At 45.3% G+C, this 18,609-nt stretch overlaps 3 protein-coding genes across 4 annotated transcripts in view; 2 read left to right on the forward strand and 1 right to left on the reverse strand.

The window, feature by feature from the left end:
• LOC136438444 (uncharacterized) lies at positions 1-6,255 on the forward strand. Its single transcript, XM_066433222.1, has 4 exons — positions 1-261; positions 799-854; positions 3,007-3,100; positions 3,303-6,255. The coding sequence occupies exons 2-4, from the start codon at positions 835-837 to the stop codon at positions 3,777-3,779; spliced, it is 591 nt and encodes a 196-aa protein (XP_066289319.1). The 5' UTR covers positions 1-261; positions 799-834; the 3' UTR covers positions 3,780-6,255.
• Positions 5,321-16,427, reverse strand: LOC136438436 (kynureninase-like). Its single transcript, XM_066433203.1, has 12 exons — positions 16,336-16,427; positions 13,579-13,751; positions 13,122-13,242; positions 12,900-12,982; positions 12,514-12,575; positions 11,569-11,640; positions 11,111-11,332; positions 9,619-9,717; positions 8,405-8,534; positions 8,197-8,282; positions 7,262-7,498; positions 5,321-6,530 (listed from the first exon to the last, which is right to left on the reverse strand). Exons 2-12 carry the CDS (start codon positions 13,748-13,750, stop codon positions 6,411-6,413), a joined length of 1,404 nt encoding a protein of 467 aa, XP_066289300.1. The 5' UTR covers position 13,751; positions 16,336-16,427; the 3' UTR covers positions 5,321-6,410.
• The window catches only part of LOC136438446 (trafficking protein particle complex subunit 2-like protein), an 8,338-nt gene continuing 6,050 nt past the window's right edge, over positions 16,322-18,609 (forward strand). Inside the window, exons 1-2 of one of the 2 annotated variants that reach the window (XM_066433223.1) lie at positions 16,322-16,470; positions 17,586-17,758. In XM_066433223.1, coding sequence (XP_066289320.1) covers positions 16,414-16,470; positions 17,586-17,758 — 230 coding nt within the window. In that variant the 5' untranslated portion in view covers positions 16,322-16,413. The remainder of the gene's footprint in view (positions 16,471-17,585; positions 17,759-18,609) is intronic. The other variant, XM_066433224.1, reaches the window with a different exon arrangement.

The raw sequence follows: 18,609 nt of genomic DNA on the forward strand, positions 1-18,609 counted from the left end.
GTCTAAAAGTCCCATCATGCCCTGCTGACGTCATCACTGCGGTTAGCTCTGGGTTTGCGGAAACAGGAAAGTTTGTTATTATATATGACAGCAACAGGATTTGTGGCTAAAGTTGCCGCATAAAACCAACCGGGGCTGGGGATACTTTATATTAGCGGTCAGAGAGACATCAAGGACCATTTCCGCCGGCAGCTGAGAAGGGGGATCCCGGAGGCAGTCGCGCGAACAGCGGAGTATTTGGGGTGACCTGTTACGTCGGGTGAGGAGCTTGTTTTTGTCCTGTTGTCATCGGTTTTTCGTGCTGTTGTTTGAGGGTGCCTTGGCCCCTGCGACACGCGACGCTAAGTTACAGTCTGATGGAGGGAAGTGTAAAGACTCCCTGGGTTCGGGTATAACGCTGTACTATTCAATACTATTATTGTCCCCCGGATTCTGTATGACAACCCCAAAACTGTCAGGACACGCCCTCACAAAGTACTCTCCAAGCAGAGGTTGGTGGGGAAGATTGTGACCTTCTTATCATATGCCAGGTGCGGCCGACAGAAAATAAAAACGGGGCACATGAAAAGAAGGTCGTAATGTTCCCCACCAACGTCTGCTTGGACTGTTGGAGAGTACACTATTCAACACTGACAGGAGATTATGTGTTGACAGCCACTCGAAGGTTATTATACTGACAGGAGATTATATTGTTACACTGACAAACCAAACGTTATAACAATTATGCAATGTCATGCTTCGATTTAGTGAGGTCCGAGTTAGAGATTCTTAATAAAACTTGTTCCATGTTCACAGGTAAACATTAGATGGCTTAAACTTAAAAGGTTCATCAACATGGACTTCTATTGGTACATGTAAGTATCATAATTTCTATCTGTACATGTAACTATGAGTATGAGGACATTTCAAGTAGTTCATGTAACGTTACATCTATCTATACATGTCCAGTAAACTACAAGATTTTTCATACCCCCTTGTGCATTTGCTGTTTGTTGTGTTTTCTTAAGTAAGTAGGAAATGTAGTCCAGTGCAATCATCTCTATTGGTGCAGACATGTTAGTTTTATCATCTCTATTGGTGCAGACATGTTAGTTTTATCATCTCTATTGGTGCAGACATGTTAGTTTTATCATCTCTATTGGTGCAGACATGTTAGTTCTATCATCTCTATTGGTGCAGACATGTTAGTTTTATCATCTCTATTGGTGCAGACATGTTAGTTTTATCATCTCTATTGGTGCAGACATGTCAGTTTTATCATCTCTATTGGTGCAGACATGTTAGTTTTATCATCTCTATTGGTGCAGGCATGTTAGTTTTATCATCTCTATTGGTGCAGGCATGTTAGTTTTATCATCTCTATTGGTGCAGGCATGTTAGTTTTATCATCTCTATTGGTGCAGGCATGTTAGTTTTATCATCTCTATTGGTGCAGACATGTTAGTTTTATCATCTCTATTGGTGCAGACATGTTAGTGTTATCATCTCTATTGGTGCAGACATGTTAGTTTTATCATCTCTATTGGTGCAGATATGTTAGTTTTATCATCTCTATTGGTGCAGGCATGTTAGTTTTATCATCTCTATTGGTGACATGTTGTTTTATCATCTCTATTGGTGCAGACATGTTAGTTTTATCATATCTATTGGTGCAGACATGTTAGTTTTATCATCTCTATTGGTGCAGACATGTTAGTTTTATCATCTCTATTGGTGCAGATATGTTAGTTTTATCATCTCTATTGGTGCAGGCATGTTAGTTTTATCATCTCTATTGGTGACATGTTGTTTTATCATCTCTATTGGTGCAGGCATGTTAGTTTTATCATCTCTATTGGTGCAGACATGTTGTTTTATCATCTCTATTGGTGCAGACATGTTAATTTTATCATCTCTATTGGTGCAGACATGTTAGTTTTATCATCTCTATTGGTGCAGGCATGTTAGTTTTATCATCTCTATTGGTGCAGACATGTTAGTTTTATCATCTCTATTGGTGCAGGCATGTTAATTTTATCATCTCTATTGGTGCAGACATGTTAGTTTTATCATCTCTATTGGTGCAGACATGTTAGTTTTGTCATCTCTATTGGTGCAGGCATGTTAGTTTTATCATCTCTATTGGTGCAGACATGTTAGTTTTATCATCTCTATTGGTGCAGGCATGTTAGTTTTATCATCTCTATTGGTGCAGGCATGTTAGTTTTATCATCTCTATTGGTGCAGGCATGTTAGTTTTATCATCTCTATTGGTGCAGACATGTTAGTTTTATCATCTCTATTGGTGCAGGCATGTTAGTGTTATCATCTCTATTGGTGCAGACATGTTAGTTTTATCATCTCTATTGGTGCAGACATGTTAGTTTTATCATCTCTATTGGTGCAGACATGTTAGTTTTATCATCTCTATTGGTGCAGACATGTTAGTTTTATCATCTCTATTGGTGCAGGCATGTTAGTTTTATCATTTCTATTTGTGCAGACATGTTAGTTTTATCATTTCTATGGGTGCAGACATGTTAGTTTTATCATCTCTATTGGTGCAGACATGTTAGTTTTATCATCTCTATTGGTGCAGACATGTTGTTTTATCATCTCTATTGGTGCAGACAGGTTAGTTTTATCATCTCTATTGGTGCAGACATGTTAGTTTTATCATCTCTATTGGTGCAGACATGTTGTTTTATCATCTCTATTGGTGCAGACATGTTAGTTTTATCATCTCTATTGGTGCAGACATGTTAGTTTTATCATCTCTATTGGTGCAGACATGTTAGTTTTATCATCTCTATTGGTGCAGGCATGTTAGTTTTATCATCTCTATTGGTGCAGACATGTTAGTTTTATCATCTCTATTGGTGCAGACATGTTAGTTTTATCATCTCTATTGGTGCAGATATGTTAGTTTTATCATCTCTATTGGTGCAGACATGTTAGTTTTATCATCTCTATTGGTGACATGTTGTTTTATCCTAATTCTGATTAATCTCTGCTAACCGTTCCCAGAATCCTGTTTGTGGCGATAATCCTGAAGATCCTGTTCTACCTGTGCTGGTTCTACTCCCGCCAGCGCCGCCTGGCCGGGGCCGGGCCCAACGAGGTAACTACAACTGTCAAAAACAGACTTAGGGAAAACCTTGTCAATCTAGGGTCATTAACAAATTATGAGGTCCAGTCAGGATAGATGTTGAAGGCCTTACTAGTATGTATGTGCTGACATGTTTGGATTACTGTAAATGCAAAATTAAATCCCCGCGAACATTAGTGCATTAATTATAAACTATGTTCTCCTTGCCCCACAGCTTACCCACGGCACAAACCCGGATGGAACGCTGTGCCGGCCGCCGCCCTACCCCGGCATCGACGGAGAGAACCCCCCCGCCAGCCCAGTGGGCAGCTTCCCCGAGCCGCCGCCGTACTGCGAGCTGGACGAGCATGATGGGAAGCCACCGCCCTACCACGCCGTGGTCGCGCTGAAGGAAGCACAGGCCATACAGGCCCATAATGCACCGCCACAGGCCCTACAGGCCTATAATGCACCGCCACAGGGCCTACAGGCCCATAATGCACCGCCACAGGCCATACAGTCCCACAATGCACTGCCACTGGCCATACAGTCCCATAATGCACTGCCACAGATGTCCTATACTGCGCAGGTATCCCAGCATCCTCCTCCTGATGCAGCACCATGTGGACAGGAACCGCAGGTGTCCCAGGATGCACCTGTACAAGCCGTCACCATGACAACAGGAGTTATTGACAACAACACTTCATGCTAGCTAGGTTACCATGACAACACTCACTGCTGGTGGAGAACACAAAAGTGCCCCAGTGCCTTTAGTCTGCTGCCATGGAGACGGACAAACAAACAAATAAACAAACATGGGGCAGTCGGACATGTACAGTTGACAGGAACATCAGCAGTGATGACACCCCCACCCCCCGGGTTTACTGTGAAACTTGCTGGGTTTGGGGGGAGGTGGGGGGGAGGGGGGTTTGACAGTGAGACACACTGTTGAGGGGGGGTGTACAGTTGTAGGGGGGGGGGGCATTGATCAACTCTGGCTGTTGTGTGGACTCAACCTGCCACCTGTTTGTGTCAGTAACCAGGAAAACCTTTCAGTCTTACAAACAGCCGGACAACTGTTAGAGAAGCAGGTGTGCTTATGCAGGTGTGAAGAATTAAGCCTGATACACCTGAGTCACAAGCAGGTAACTTCATGGAAACCTCTGTCCCTGCGCCGTCGGAGCGAAGTGTGAGAATCAGGAACATCCCAGGGCTTCCAGAGGTCAGCTGTGTGGGAATATGGACTCTGGTCAGTGTAAAGCCTGTGGCTTACAGGGCCATGGTCTATGTAAACTCATAACATAACGTCATAAGGGGTTTTACAGGAATGTGCAGAGGGGGATTGTCTATTTTTGTCCAGAGAAGTACAGCTGCGAAATCAACATGCACAGGTTGTCCTACTAAATGTTAACACAGACGGAGTATTTTCACCTACATGGATGAGTATAGTATAAATAAACTCAGCATTTACAGAATGTAACATCAACTAATGTGATCGCGTTGTATGCTAGCTGCTCACCCCCTTCTACTACTCTCTAGCGGCAAGTTTCAGGGTTGAAACGTGTCAAATTATATCTAGTGAAGGGAGACTGATGAAAGGTTGGACACCGCATGTGGGGGGAACATTGTGAAAATAATGCCTGACAAGGGGGGATAGCTGTAACAGCCTAACAAGGAGGGGGGAGCCGGGTAATGGAACAGCCTAACCAGGGGGGTGCAGCTGGGTAATGGAACAGCTTGTTTCCTTCTGCCCAAATCAAAGATCCAGCTCCTGGGAGAGATGTTTGTTGTTCATGTTTGGATTCCCGACCAGGAAGCCGGGGTTTCAGCTGGAGAGTCTACCCCTTACCCAACCCCCTCCCCCTGTATTTACAATGAAGAGTGCATAACCACTACTACCAGCCATAGTTAATGTTAAGATTTGCTTGTCTTGTAAAAATGGGGATGTAGCTATGTGACAGTTGTACCACCAAAGGAAAGTTTAATTTAGTGAGGCACTTGTTGGTTTATTATCGCTTTATCCAACTTGTAAGTGTAAGGTTTTCCTATGTACTTTTCCTACTAAACGACATGTATAGAACCTCACAAGACACTTTTCTTGAAGGGTGATTGTACAATTCTTGTGTACCATTATGAGTAATGGTTTATGATGAATCTATATTGGAATATGTAGAAATGTGCATGAACTTGTGCCATGTGCCAGTGTATGAAAATTCAATGACAAAGCTCAGCCTGATAAATTACAATGGTCAATTGTAGAAAGTTAGATTTGTTTAATGTAGCTCTCCCAGCCCAGCTTTATGTGTTGGGTTGGCAGCCTTTTACAATGCCAAGTCCAATGTCAAGCCAAGTATCGCAATGTCATACAGTATGAGATAGCTAGTATGAGGTCCTTAACCATGTCTAGTGTACCCATGTAGCCATACAGTATAGGGTCCTTTACCATGTCTAGTGTACCCATGTAGCCATACAGTATAGGGGCCTTTACCATGTCTAGTGTACCCATGTAGCCATACAGTATAGGGGCCTTTACCATGTCTAGTGTACCCATGTAGCCATACAGTATAGGGGCCTTTACCATGTCTAGTGTACCCATGTAGCCATACAGTATAGGGGCCTTTACCATGTCTAGTGTACCCATGTAGCCATACAGTATAGGGGCCTTTACCATGTCTAGTGTACCCATGTAGCCATACAGTATAGGGGCCTTTACCATGTCTAGTGTACCCATGTAGCCATACAGTATAGGGGCCTTTACCATGTCTAGTGTACCCATGTAGCCATACAGTATAGGGGCCTTTACCATGTCTAGTGTACCCATGTAGCCATACAGTATAGGGGCCTTTACCATGTCTAGTGTACCCATGTAGCCATACAGTATAGGGGCCTTTACCATGTCTAGTGTACCCATGTAGCCATACAGTATAGGGGCCTTTACCATGTCTAGTGTACCCATGTAGCCATACAGTATAGGGGCCTTTACCATGTCTAGTGTACCCATGTAGCCATACAGTATAGGGTCCTTTACCATGCCTAGTGTACCCATGTAGCCATACAGTATAGGGGCCTTTACCATGTCTAGTGGTGCCATAGAGTCGGGTTTACAGATTTATATACAGCAGCTACAGCTACATCAAGGTCTTGTATGTATCCCAGAATATTTTGCTAAATAAAGGACTGTAAGATTCCATGGTTGTGTCGTGGGTTTTGCTGCCTGGAACACGATTTCCCAGTTATCTACCTTACTGACGACTCCGTCAACTGTGCTAATGGCATCAGAGTCTGACCGCCTCGTTACACTTAATTGATTATAAAGAATTGTTTAAAATTTGGTGTCCAGGTGTCACAACTGCGCGGCCTGCAGACTCTGTCCGAGCAGCGAGACGAAGCGATGAACATCGCTGAAGGAGTTGTAGAGCGGAGCCGGGGCGATGCGCAGCACATTCGGCTCCCGCTTGTCACACTGCAGGGAAACATCAGCATCATTAACATCAGCATCATCAACATCAACATCATTAACATCAGCATCATCCTCGTTACATGGGAAAACATTATTATCATTAACATCAGCATCATCAACATCATCATGGTTCCTCCTCGTTACGAGGGAAAACATCATTGTTCCTCCTCGTTACGAGGGAAAACATCATCATCATCATCATCATGGTTCCTCCTCGTTACGAGGGAAAGCATCATCATCATCATCATTGTTCCTCCTTGTTACGAGGGAAAACATCATCATCATCATTGTTACGATGGAAAACATCATCATCATCATCATTGTTCCTCCTCGTTACGAGGGGAAACAAAACAGTCTAAAACATCATTTTAATCATCATGCCATTCACAGGGCAACAATTATCGAAACACCAAGACAAGGTTCAAATTCAAAACAAAGACTAATTTGTACTTTACATTGATAAAGGTTAGACATTTAGATAATAAGATACGCCTAATGAAAGTTCAATTCAAGCAACTGGATAAAATTTGGAAACACACTTTTCAGACAGCATTCGCCTCTCCAGCTGGGTGAAGGGTTGGGGTGGGTCGGACAAATGTGTTGTTTGATAGGGTTAGGGTGGGTCTGGGTTAGTTAGTTACTTAGTTTGTTCCTTACCGAGACCCCCCTGCTCTCCAGCTGGGTGAAGGGTTAGGGTGGGTCAGGGTTAGTTAGTTTGTTAGTTAGTTCCTTACCGCGACCCCCCTCCTCTCCAGCTGGGTGAAGACGCTGCCAATCGGCATGGAGAACATGAGTGACAGCTGGCAGCCGCGCTGCGCAGGGTCGGAGGGCGTGATGATGTCCACCCAGGGCCGGCCGGTCACTTCGCCCGCCGCAGGTTTGGGGTAGAACTTCTTAATAAGGAGCTCCAGGTACCCGGTCAGCAGGACGGACTTCCTCCTCAGGTCAGCCATGGTCGTCTTCTGGAACACCTGGAGAGCAGGGAGCAGCATCAGTACCACTACCACAGCTGTTACCATCATCACTGTCATCAACATCACTACCATCATCCTATCCCACTCGGGGTGGGGGTTGGGGTAGTACCTACGGTATCCTACTGAAGGGTCAGTACCTAGCCTACTGAAGGGTCAGTACCTAGCCTACTGAAGGGCTAGTACCTAGCCTACTGAAGGGCTAGTACCTAGCCTACTGGAGGGTCAGTACCTAGCCTACTGGAGGGTCAGTACCTAGCCTACTAAAGGGTCAGTACCTAGCCTACTGAAGGGTCAGTACCTAGCCTACTGAAGGGTCAGTACCTAGCCTACTGAAGGGTCAGTACCTAGCCTACTGGAGGGTCAGTACCTAGCCTACTGAAGGGTCAGTACCTAGCCTACTGGAGGGTCAGTACCTAGCCTACTGAAGGGTCAGTACCTAGCCTACTGGAGGGTCAGTACCTAGCCTACTGAAGGGTCAGTACCTAGTCTACTGAAGGGTCAGTACCTAGCCTACTGGAGGGTCAGTACCTAGCCTACTGAAGGGTCAGTACCTAGCCTACTGAAGGGTCAGTACCTAGCCTACTGAAGGGTCAGTACCTAGCCTACTGGAGGGTCAGTACCTAGCCTACTGAAGGGTCAGTACCTAGCCTACTGGAGGGTCAGTACCTAGCCTACAAGAAGCAGAAGAAACTCACGTCCAGACTGGCGAGGAGCGGGCTGACCAGCAGGGGAGGGGGGTTGCTCAGGCGGAACCCGTTCACTCCTGGGGACAGGTCCAGCTCTGCAACAAACCAACACGTCAGCTCGACACCTAACATCCAACAGTCATTTCCAACAGATTCTACACAAGTATTGTTTCAGCCCTTTTCCCCCTGGTACTGTGATTAAGGAAACGCAACTCACTGTTGTCCATCTGGAATCGGGTGCTCATCTGGTGTCCCCACCAGCCCACAAACCGTGGCGCGTCCGTGGCGTCCGCGTGATTCTCGTGGACAAACGCCCCCGCCAAGCCTCCCGCTCCAGAGTTCATGTACTGGGAAATGCCGCAAGTAATTAGATAAGGAAATCACAACAGACTCAACCTTCAGGAAGGACTAGAAAGAGGATTAGTGCTGGGAAACTGTAGAAAACATTTCAACAAGATTGGCAACATAAAAAGATGTTGCCATGGCGACGGTGGTCTCTGTTAACGTTTTCGCTTTTAACCCACGTGCAAATAAGAACCCCGCATAATATGGCGGCATAAATCATATCAGTCGATCACCTTCTCTACCAAAATAACACAAGTTGTCCAATGTATGAAAATCTTGTTTTCACAAAAAAAAGATATCGTACCATTTCCTCATTAAGTATGTTAATGAGGCCCTCTATGCAAGATTTGTGTCTAATAGTGGCCACATTCACTTAACTTCCGAATGGTGCAAAAATGAAATCCCCATCATTTACCACTATGGATTTATAGTATTTTGTCATTAATTATGCAAATTAAGTATCAATTTTCATAATTGATATCTATCGATATTTATCTCTTTCTCAATTACATATGTCATGTGTTTGAGAGTCTTATAATAGAATGCAGCTGATTTATTAACTGTCCTGATTAATTATGCAAATCAGACATTGGTTTGCATTATTTGCATATGATTATGTAAATCATCACTTAAACTATCTACACACCAAAAATTATGATGATCGGTCATCCCCTTCTTGCGTTATTCTCTTTCAAATTTTGAGTCAAAATCAGCTCCTGCAGTTCCAAAAAAAGTTGCTAGGGGGTCCAAATCTACAGGACATATTTTCCTAACAAAGAGCTATCCGCCACTTTAAATTCATGACTATAGCATGTTCAGAAGACGAGATTTGAAAAGTGAAAGTTCCCTTGCAGTACCGTAGAAAGTCGCTAGGGGGCCCAAAATCCAATCATTACAAGGTCTCCCACAGACCTACCCACCTACAAAATATGAAGACAATACATCCAAGCATTCTTGAGTTATCGTCCCATGGACTTTCACATTCCTGTACAATTCCTAGAATTCTTGCAATCTGCACACAATATAGCAAAAAATTGGCTCGCCCCTAAGGCGTCGCCAAAAACAATGTAGGTGAGTTGGGACTACCTTGTAGGTGCACCAGCAGGCAAAGTCCACCCCCCAGTCATGTAGATGTAACTCTGCATTCCCCACAGCATGGGCCAAGTCAAACCCTACAACACAGCCCTGAAACACAAACACAAACCAGTCAAACACTACAACACAGCCCTGAAACACAAACACAAACCAGTCAAACCCTACAACACAGCCCTGAAACACAAACACAAACCAGTCAAACACTACAACACAGCCCTGAAACACAAACACAAACCAGTCAAACCCTACAACACAGCCCTGAAACACGAACACACACTAGTCAAACCCTACAACACAGCCCTGAAACACAAACACAAACCAGTCAAACCAACCTTGAAAGATCACACAGTTCAGCACAGTAAGTAAGTCATTATTGAAGGAAATGTCAGGCCAGACCAAAGCCAGAATGCAGCAAATCGACCGACCTTGCTGTGCCCGGCTTAAGTGATGGCTGCCATGTTGAACAGCTGTCCTGTGTAGTACTGACCTTGCTGTGCCCGGCGTTAGTGAACAGCTGTCCTGTGTAGTACTGATACTGACCTTGCTGTGCCCAGCTTTAGTGATGGCTGCCATGTTGAACAGCTGTCCTGTGTAGTACTGACCTTGCTGTGCCCGGCGTTAGTGAACAGCTGTCCTGTGTAGTACTGATACTGACCTTGCTGTGCCCAGCTTTAGTGATGGCTGCCATGTTGAACAGCTGTCCTGTGTAGTACTGACCTTGCTGTGCCCGGCGTTAGTGAACAGCTGTCCGGTGTAGTACTGTGATACTGACCTTGCTGTGCCCAGCTTTAGTGATGGCTGCCATGTTGAACAGCTGTCCTGTGTAGTACTGATACTGACCTTGCTGTGCCCGGCGTTAGTGAACAGCTGTCCTGTGTAGTACTGTGATACTGACCTTGCTGTGCCCGGCGTTAGTGAACAGCTGTTCTGTGTAGTACTGTGATACTGACCTTGCTGTGCCCGGCTTTAGTGATGGCTGCCATGTTGAACAGCTGTCCTGTGTAGTACTGATACTGACCTTGCTGTGCCCGGCGTTAGTGAACAGCTGTCCTGTGTAGTACTGTGATACTGACCTTGCTGTGCCCAGCTTTAGTGATGGCTGCCATGTCAAACAACTGTCCTGTGTAGTACTGACCTTGCTGTGCCCGGCGTTAGTGAACAGCTGTCCTGTGTAGTACTGTGATACTGACCTTGCTGTGCCCAGCTTTAGTGATGGCTGCCATGTTGAACAGCTGTCCTGTGTAGTACTGTGATACTGACCTTGCTGTGCCCGGCGTTAGTGAACAGCTATCCTGTGTAGTACTGTGATACTGACCTTGCTGTGCCCAGCTTTAGTGATGGCTGCCATGTTGAACAGCTGTCCTGTGTAGTACTGACCTTGCTGTGCCCGGCGTTAGTGAACAGCTGTCCTGTGTAGTACTGATACTGACCTTGCTGTGCCCGGCGTTAGTGAACAGCTGTCCTGTGTAGTACTGATACTGACCTTGCTGTGCCCAGCTTTAGTGATGGCTGCCATGTTGAACAGCTGTCCTGTGTAGTACTGCACGCCGCTGAACACGACCACAGCGATGGCATCTCCCTCGCGCTCGATCAGCGACACGATGTCCTCGGTCCTCAGGGTGTGTTCTCCCGGTCTGGGTTCTGCCAGGAGCAGACTTGTGGCAGGATCGTAACCATGGAAACGGATTTGGGACTCCATCGCATACTGGAACAAACAAATAGATGATTGACCCAAGCGTTGCGCTGCTGTCAGTCGTATAGAGGCGCTATCGATCTGCTCTTAAAAAGAGCTTCTCACAACATATGTTACTTTGGTCATCAGATGTTCTGTGAGGCTATGATACAAACTGATTGTACAATCAGTTGTACATGTAATTCCATCTTTGCTCCTGCACCAGCAGTCACTAACAGCGCGACTTCACATGTTTGTAGCTGACTCACGTGATCAGATGGGAAGGCTTTTCCCTCAATGAGAATCTTGTGCCTGGTTGCCGTGGGTCGGTAGAAGGACACCTGGGTGGACAAAATATTCAATACTTCATCAAACTGGGCTGGTCAGGGGACACATGATATTGACATGTTACTATTCAATATTTCTCCTGACCCAGTTTTACCCCCTGACCCAGTGTTACCCTCTGACCCAGTGTTACCCCCTGACCCAGAGTTACCCCCTGACCCAGTGTTACCCCCTGACCCAGAGTTACTCCCTGACCCAGAGTTACTCCCTGACCCAGAGTTACCCCCTGACCCAGAGTTACCCCCTGACCCAGAGTTACCCCCTGACCCAGTGTTACCCCCTGACCCAGAGTTACCCCCTGACCCAGAGTTACCCCCTGACCCAGTGTTACCCCCTGACCCAGAGTTACTCCCTGACCCAGAGTTACCCCCTGACCCAGAGTTACCCCCTGACCCAGAGTTACCCCCTGACCCAGTGTTACCCCCTGACCCAGAGTTACCCCCTGACCGGGAGTTACCCCCTGACCCAGTGTTACCCCCTGACCCAGTGTTACCCCCTGACTCAGAGTTACCCCCTGACCCAGTGTTACCCCCTGACCCAGAGTTACTCCCTGACCCAGAGTTACCCCCTGACCCAGTGTTACCCCCTGACCCAGAGTTACCCCCTGACCCAGTGTTATCCCCTGACCCAGAGTTACCCCCTGACCCAGTGTTACCCCCTGACCCAGTGTTACCCCCTGACCCAGAGTTACTCCCTGACCCAGTGTTACCCCCTGACCCAGAGTTACTCCCTGACCCAGAGTTACACCAAGAGTTACCCCCTGACCCAGTGTTACCCCCTGACCCAGAGTTACCCCCCGACCCAGTGTTACCCCCTGACCCAGAGTTACTCCCTGACCCAGAGTTACCCCCCGACCCTGAGGTACTGACCAGTAGGAGGTGCAGGTTGACCGTCAGCCCGTTCATGCAGGCCACCTCCTCCTGCCTCGCTCCTGGGGAGGAACACAACAGCTTAGTTTACCCACTCATACCAACAACAGACAAGTCAGGAGCCAGATCTAACCATCTTCACATGAAAGGCAGCCCATGAATAAGTCAAATAATACAATGATAAAAAAATGAACAAAAAATGTGTCACATGGCATATGCTAGACTAGAGCACTACATTTCAATCCAATGCATAAACTGCATTTATGTAAACACATATAGTTTTCCCCTGTAAGACTAACCCACGATCCTGGCACCCAGTTAGACTTACCCATGATCCTGGCACCCAGATAGACTTACCCACGATCCTGGCACCCAGTTAGACTTACCCACGATCCTGGCACTCTGTTCGATGACGTATTCATCACACAGCGCCCAGGGTCTCGCCCCCTCAAAGTGACCAAAAACACCGCTGGAAGGGCAACAAACAAGTCTTCTCTCTGCAACGTGTTTTAAGCTTTTTCTGACTACATTCAGATGTTATCTAGTTATTGAACGAAAAAACATTGCGGAAATTCCAACAGCTGATTATATGAAGAAAAAAAACTCACTATTTGGCCCAAGAGTCCATGTCCTGTTCCAAATATTTCCTCACTCCTTTTGGCTGTAGACCGAGAGAATTCCCACACATGTAGACACAGTCATCATCGGCACACACTAGTGTGGGGTCGGCTGGAAAACAGAATGTAAGTCATGTTCCCAAACACTAGTGTGGGGTCGGCTGGAAAACAGAATGTAAGTCATGTTCCCAAACACTAGTGTGGGGTCGGCTGGAAAACAGAATGTAAGTCATGTTCCCACATCTGAGTGTACTAGTAAAGGATCCACTTCTAATTGGTACATCTGAACCAAATTTCTAACTCATGCTTCAGCCTTCTCCAGGAAAAATGGCCCAGTCCCTTTGGACACATGACTATATCAAGGACATTATGGACACGAGGCTCAAAGAGTTCTGGAACAAAAATCAAACTTTGCCACTGCTGCCGCCACGTGAATAATGGTCCTTACTTGGCGGAAGGTCTTTCATCTTGGGGATGTGGAAATCTTCCCGCAGGCCGTGCAGGGGGTCCTCAGTATCCATGGCAACAGCAAAGCTTTGGTCCTCGGGTTGGCAGCCCAGCGCTGCGGCTTTTTCCCGCAGCACGTCTGCAGGCAGCCGCGACACCGCAGGGTCAGCCATGCTGCAGGGCAGGACAACAAGCTGGGTTAGCATGTCGAAGGGGGTATTGTCAATTATGTCATAACCTTAGATGACACGTGATGCAAGAGAAACTAGAGTTAAGTATTTGTGCTACATATACTTCAGGTTTGCTATGTTAGTTTAGTGATTACAGCATCTTTTTATGAAAATTTGGAATTGAATTTTTCCTTTTATTTGAGTTGAATGTGTGATAGTTGTGTGCCTAGAGGAAGTTATTTACCCTAGAGGAAGTATAACTTTTATGCATAAATTATGCAAATGAGGTCTTCATAAGCATAATGCACCTTTTTTATTTTCGACTATCCTTAAGCTGCCTACACCTCCAATATGACATCTGTAGCATTTACTGTAAGGAAAACATGAATATTTTGCATAAATCATTAATAATGCAAATGAGGCCATAATTAGCATAACGAACATTCAATTATATTCGCCTGTCCTTAAACTACACTCATCTCTAATACGACATCTGTAACATTTATCATAAGGGAAATATAAAGTTTCTGCATAAATTATGCAAATGAGATCCTTATTAGCATAACGTACATAAAGATGATAATTATGTAGGAATGTGACGTAAGTGTCATCACCGCTTCCCATCACCGCTTCCCTACATTTGGCGTCACGGACAGGATTTGCTGCATTTACCATCTCAAGAGACGAGGGAGATAGACGTAGACGGAGGACGGATGACGACCAACACGGAGCAAACCGGTGACTAGCAAACCATGGCAGGCGGACCACGTGCACGATGCGAGAAGGCCGCGGAATCGTTGGTGATGAGCCGAAGAATAGGCGGCGGGAGGTCGGCAAGAACAAGGGCAAGGCGGGGACAACGGGGCCGAGTTTTTATAGGTTGTGTTGGTGTTGGTGTTCCGTTCTTTCTCCATGGCTTATCCCTGCATGGCCACACCGGGCACGAGAGTGATGGCGGCAAGGTGTCCCTGGCATCCGTTATTCATGCCCAACCGGGGCGGACCGATCCAGTCAAATCCCACACCGGGATACCTGAAGCAGTAGGGAGCGTCGCCGAAAAACTTCCCCAGGAAGGCGGTGAGCCGAGCTGCACCAAAAGGAGGATTAGGAGAGGACGTCCGTGGCTGTGCTTAAACGGGAAGAAGAGGGAACGACACAACACAGGAATCATATGGGGAGCAGGATAGTGCTCAACGCAGGATGGATAGTGCTCAACGAAGCATGCCAACTATAAATTATTGAAAAATGGATGGACTTGTAGCAACTGAAAAGTGTATTAAGCTTGAAATTGTACATTGGATATTGTAATAGAATATATTCCGTATCTCGCCGAGGACGGCTCGTTTTGAAATAGATGTAAGAATTTTTTAGGTACTCGCCGGGGACGGCTCGATTTGAAACTGGGGGGTAGGTGTAGGAATGTGACGTAAGTGTTGTCATGGAACGTTTTTGTTTGTTTGTTTGTTTCCATTTACGGTCATGCGCGTTAGAGCGTTCTCCGAACGCGCACGTTTAACGTTGACGTACGACGAACGTTCTAACGCCCCTACAGTACTTGAATAAAGACAGTTGTTTTCAAGGATTCAAAGTGTGAGGACGTCTTTCATTTGGCTGCGTGTTAAGTTGTGTCTTGTCTTATCCGTCACGGTCCCGTAATCTTCGTCACCCCGCCAGCAAGATCCGAAGAAGAAACACTAGTAACAGCTCCCGCTTCCTTACAATTATACATAATGACACAAACATGAAACACCTATCCTTTACCAGTGGAGTGTTATAGTAGTTGCGATTATTATGTTAATTACCTTTGATCAGAGACAGAACTACACATGAATATATCAATTATCTATGTTAATTATGTAACAACATGGATTCCGTAAAGATAGTAAAAAAACTTATCTTCTTGCCTATCAATTGATACCAATCTAGTATTGGTTAATCTCTATTTAACATCAATTCAACTGCATTATCAGGTACAGGGTTAAACCACAAACAGAAGTTACCAGCTTAGTCCGCGGTATGATAGAGGGAAGACTGGCTGGCTTGGCCAGTACAGAAAGCTTGAAACACAAATGAATGAATATTGAATGAAAACTAGGCAAACCTGTAACAATGATCAATAATGATATCAAGTTAAATATTCAGTAGATGAAGCAATGAATAAGCAAAAGTGAGGATGTCCTCAATAAGTAAAAGGCCAATGAATAAGTAAGAGAAATGACTGGCGTCATAGTGACGAAATCAGATATAATTGGCTGAAAATACAAAATGGCGATCCGTGTCGTCATAATTCAAGATGGCGGCCAACACACAACCCGACGGATCCTATTACAGGTTTCGCTACGCAAACCTGTAATATGCGAGGCAACATTTCTCAACTTGCTGGCCAATGTCGGCTCTACAGCCTGTGGCTGTCATGGCTGTGGGCTGAGCCGCACCACAACACGTGTGGACCACTCGGACAAACCAAGGGGAAACTACACACACACACACACACACAAACATACACACACACACACACACACACACACACACACACACACACTGGAGATAGAAGGAAGGAAAGTGCTGCCTAAGAAGCGTTTTCAGACCTGTACAGAGTCCTTCCGTCCGTCAGAAGGAAAGCAGACGACTTTTATATAATTTTACCAAAAAGACCGTCAAAGGTCATGAGCGGTCAAAGGTCATCCAAGATGGCGGTGTGTGTAGCAGTCATTTCTAAAGAGGTGAGGAAAACAACAATCATTACCGATTTATGACAGCTGTTGCGAAACTAAGCCCACGGAGGGTACTGTAACATAAAAATGTAGCATTAGGGTTGGAATTTGTAGCGGTAACGAGCGGCGAAACGGTGAAAAAGGCTAATTATTTCCACAGCGGAAATTTCATATACATGTAACTTCCCCCTTCTGAAACTACAGTAATTTAAACGGCACTGAACCTTTATCCGACACTTTTCAGTACTCACCTGAAAGTTAAGACCTGGAACTGATATACAAAATGTAGGCAACATAGAAATGTGCAGTGGTAAGGCCCTGAAGAGAACATGTTCTGGTGAGAAGGTCAGGAAAATTTGACATGTTTTTATCACGTAGGGCATGCCGCATGCCGTGGGAGGGAGAGCAGCCATAACATTTTTCGGACGATGGCTGATGTCTTTGACTAGTTCACGGTAGTTGACAATTGTGTTGACTGACACTGATATGTTGTGTCTATTTTACCTCGGTGTAACTGCCTTTTGGTTGACGGAGAAATTGACAAACAGCTTTAATAAATATAATTATACAATTTGTATAGAACAAAATCAAGGATAAACAAATTCACTGTTGTATTGTGTCGGATTAAGGTTCTATTCGGAACATAATTCCCAAGGGACTTCACTATGAGTGACGCTATTTTCAAGCCTTGTTTTCCAGCCACAGCTCGATAATCGGAATACTTATACATGCGCAGTAATGACTGGGGAAGCGCTACACATACTGTAATGCACCCAATCACACAACAGTTACTGAAATACTTACAGGGTTGCATGTTGATGTATGATTCTGTGCTGCATTTTCTCAAAAGTGTCGGATTAAGGTTCAGTGCTCTTACACCCTCTACTGTAAATCATTTAATATCAAAATACCTTCCAGAACAAACCCTGCCCTATAATATGATATTTACAAATGTACCCCCTCCCCCAGAACTACTCCCTGTAATATGATATATCTCCCAAGAACTACCCACTGTAATGATATACCTCCCCCAAGAACTACCCCCTGTAATATGATATCTCCCCCAAGAACTACCACCTGTAATGTGATACATGTATCTCCCCCCCCCCCCCACACACACACAGAACTACCCCCTGTACATCCAGACAATCCCCACAGAAGATGACCTGAAGTTCCACTACACGGTCCACACCTCGCTGGACGTCGTCGAGGAGAAAATCAACAACGTCGGCAAAACCACCAACGACCTGCGGGAGCTGTACCTGGGCCTGCTGTACCCTACAGAGGACTATAAAGTGTATCCTTTAGCTGTGCCGTACAGAGGACTATAAAGTGTATCCTTTAGCTCCAGCTGTGCCCTACAGAGGACTATAAAGTGTATCCTTTAGCTGTGCCCTACAGAGGACTACAAAGTGTATCCTTTAGCTTTAGCTGTACCCTACAGAGGACTATAAAGTGTATCCTTTAGCTGTACCCTACAGAGGACTATAAAGTGTATCCTTTAGCTTTAGCTGTGCCCTACAGAGGACTATAAAGTGTATCCTTTAGCTTTAGCTGTACCCTACAGAGGACTATAAAGTGTATCCTTTAGCTTTAGCTGTATCCTACAGAGGACTATAAAGTGTATCCTTTAGCTCTTGCTGTACCCTACAGAGGACTATAAAGTGTATCCTTTAGCTCTTGCTGTACCCTACAGAGGACTATAAAGTGTATCCTTAAGCTTTAGCTGTACCCTACAGAGGACTATAAAGTGTATCCTTTAGCTGTGCCCTACAGAGAACTATAAAGTGTATCCTTTAGCTTTAGCTGTGCCCTACAGAGGACTATAAAGTGTATCCTTTAGCTGTACCCTACAGAGGACTATAAAGTGTATCCTTTAGCTTTAGCTGTACCCTACAGAGGACTATAAAGTGTATCCTTTAGCTTTAGCTGTACCCTACAGAGGACTATAAAGTGTATCCTTTAGCTTTAGCTGTGCCCTACAGAGGACTATAAAGTGTATCCTTTAGCTTTAGCTGTGCCCTACAGAGGACTATAAAGTGTATCCTTTAGCTGTGCCCTACAGAGGACTATAAAGTGTATCCTTTAGCTTTAGCTGTGCCCTACAGAGGACTATAAAGTGTATCCTTTAGCTTTAGCTGTGCCCTA

This window comes from Branchiostoma lanceolatum, chromosome 7 (assembly GCF_035083965.1).
Source record: "Branchiostoma lanceolatum isolate klBraLanc5 chromosome 7, klBraLanc5.hap2, whole genome shotgun sequence".
Lineage (NCBI taxonomy): Eukaryota > Metazoa > Chordata > Leptocardii > Amphioxiformes > Branchiostomatidae > Branchiostoma > Branchiostoma lanceolatum.

What these genes read in the sequence shown, in the direction of transcription:
- LOC136438436 (XM_066433203.1), bottom strand. Translation starts at nt 13,750, where the DNA reads ATGGCTGACCCTGCGGTGTCGCGGCTGCCTGCAGACGTGCTGCGGGAA. An exon ending in ATGGACTCTTGGGCCAAATA is followed by an intron (nt 12,983 to 13,121) that starts GTGAGTTTTTTT and finishes TTGCCCTTCCAG; the next exon opens with CGGTGTTTTTGGTCACTTTG. An exon ending in CCGATTCCAGATGGACAACA is followed by an intron (nt 8,283 to 8,404) that starts GTGAGTTGCGTT and finishes GGTTTGTTGCAG; the next exon opens with AGCTGGACCTGTCCCCAGGA.
- LOC136438444 (XM_066433222.1), top strand. Translation starts at nt 835, where the DNA reads ATGGACTTCTATTGGTACAT. An exon ending in ATGGACTTCTATTGGTACAT is followed by an intron (nt 855 to 3,006) that starts GTAAGTATCATA and finishes AACCGTTCCCAG; the next exon opens with AATCCTGTTTGTGGCGATAA. An exon ending in CCGGGGCCGGGCCCAACGAG is followed by an intron (nt 3,101 to 3,302) that starts GTAACTACAACT and finishes CTTGCCCCACAG; the next exon opens with CTTACCCACGGCACAAACCC.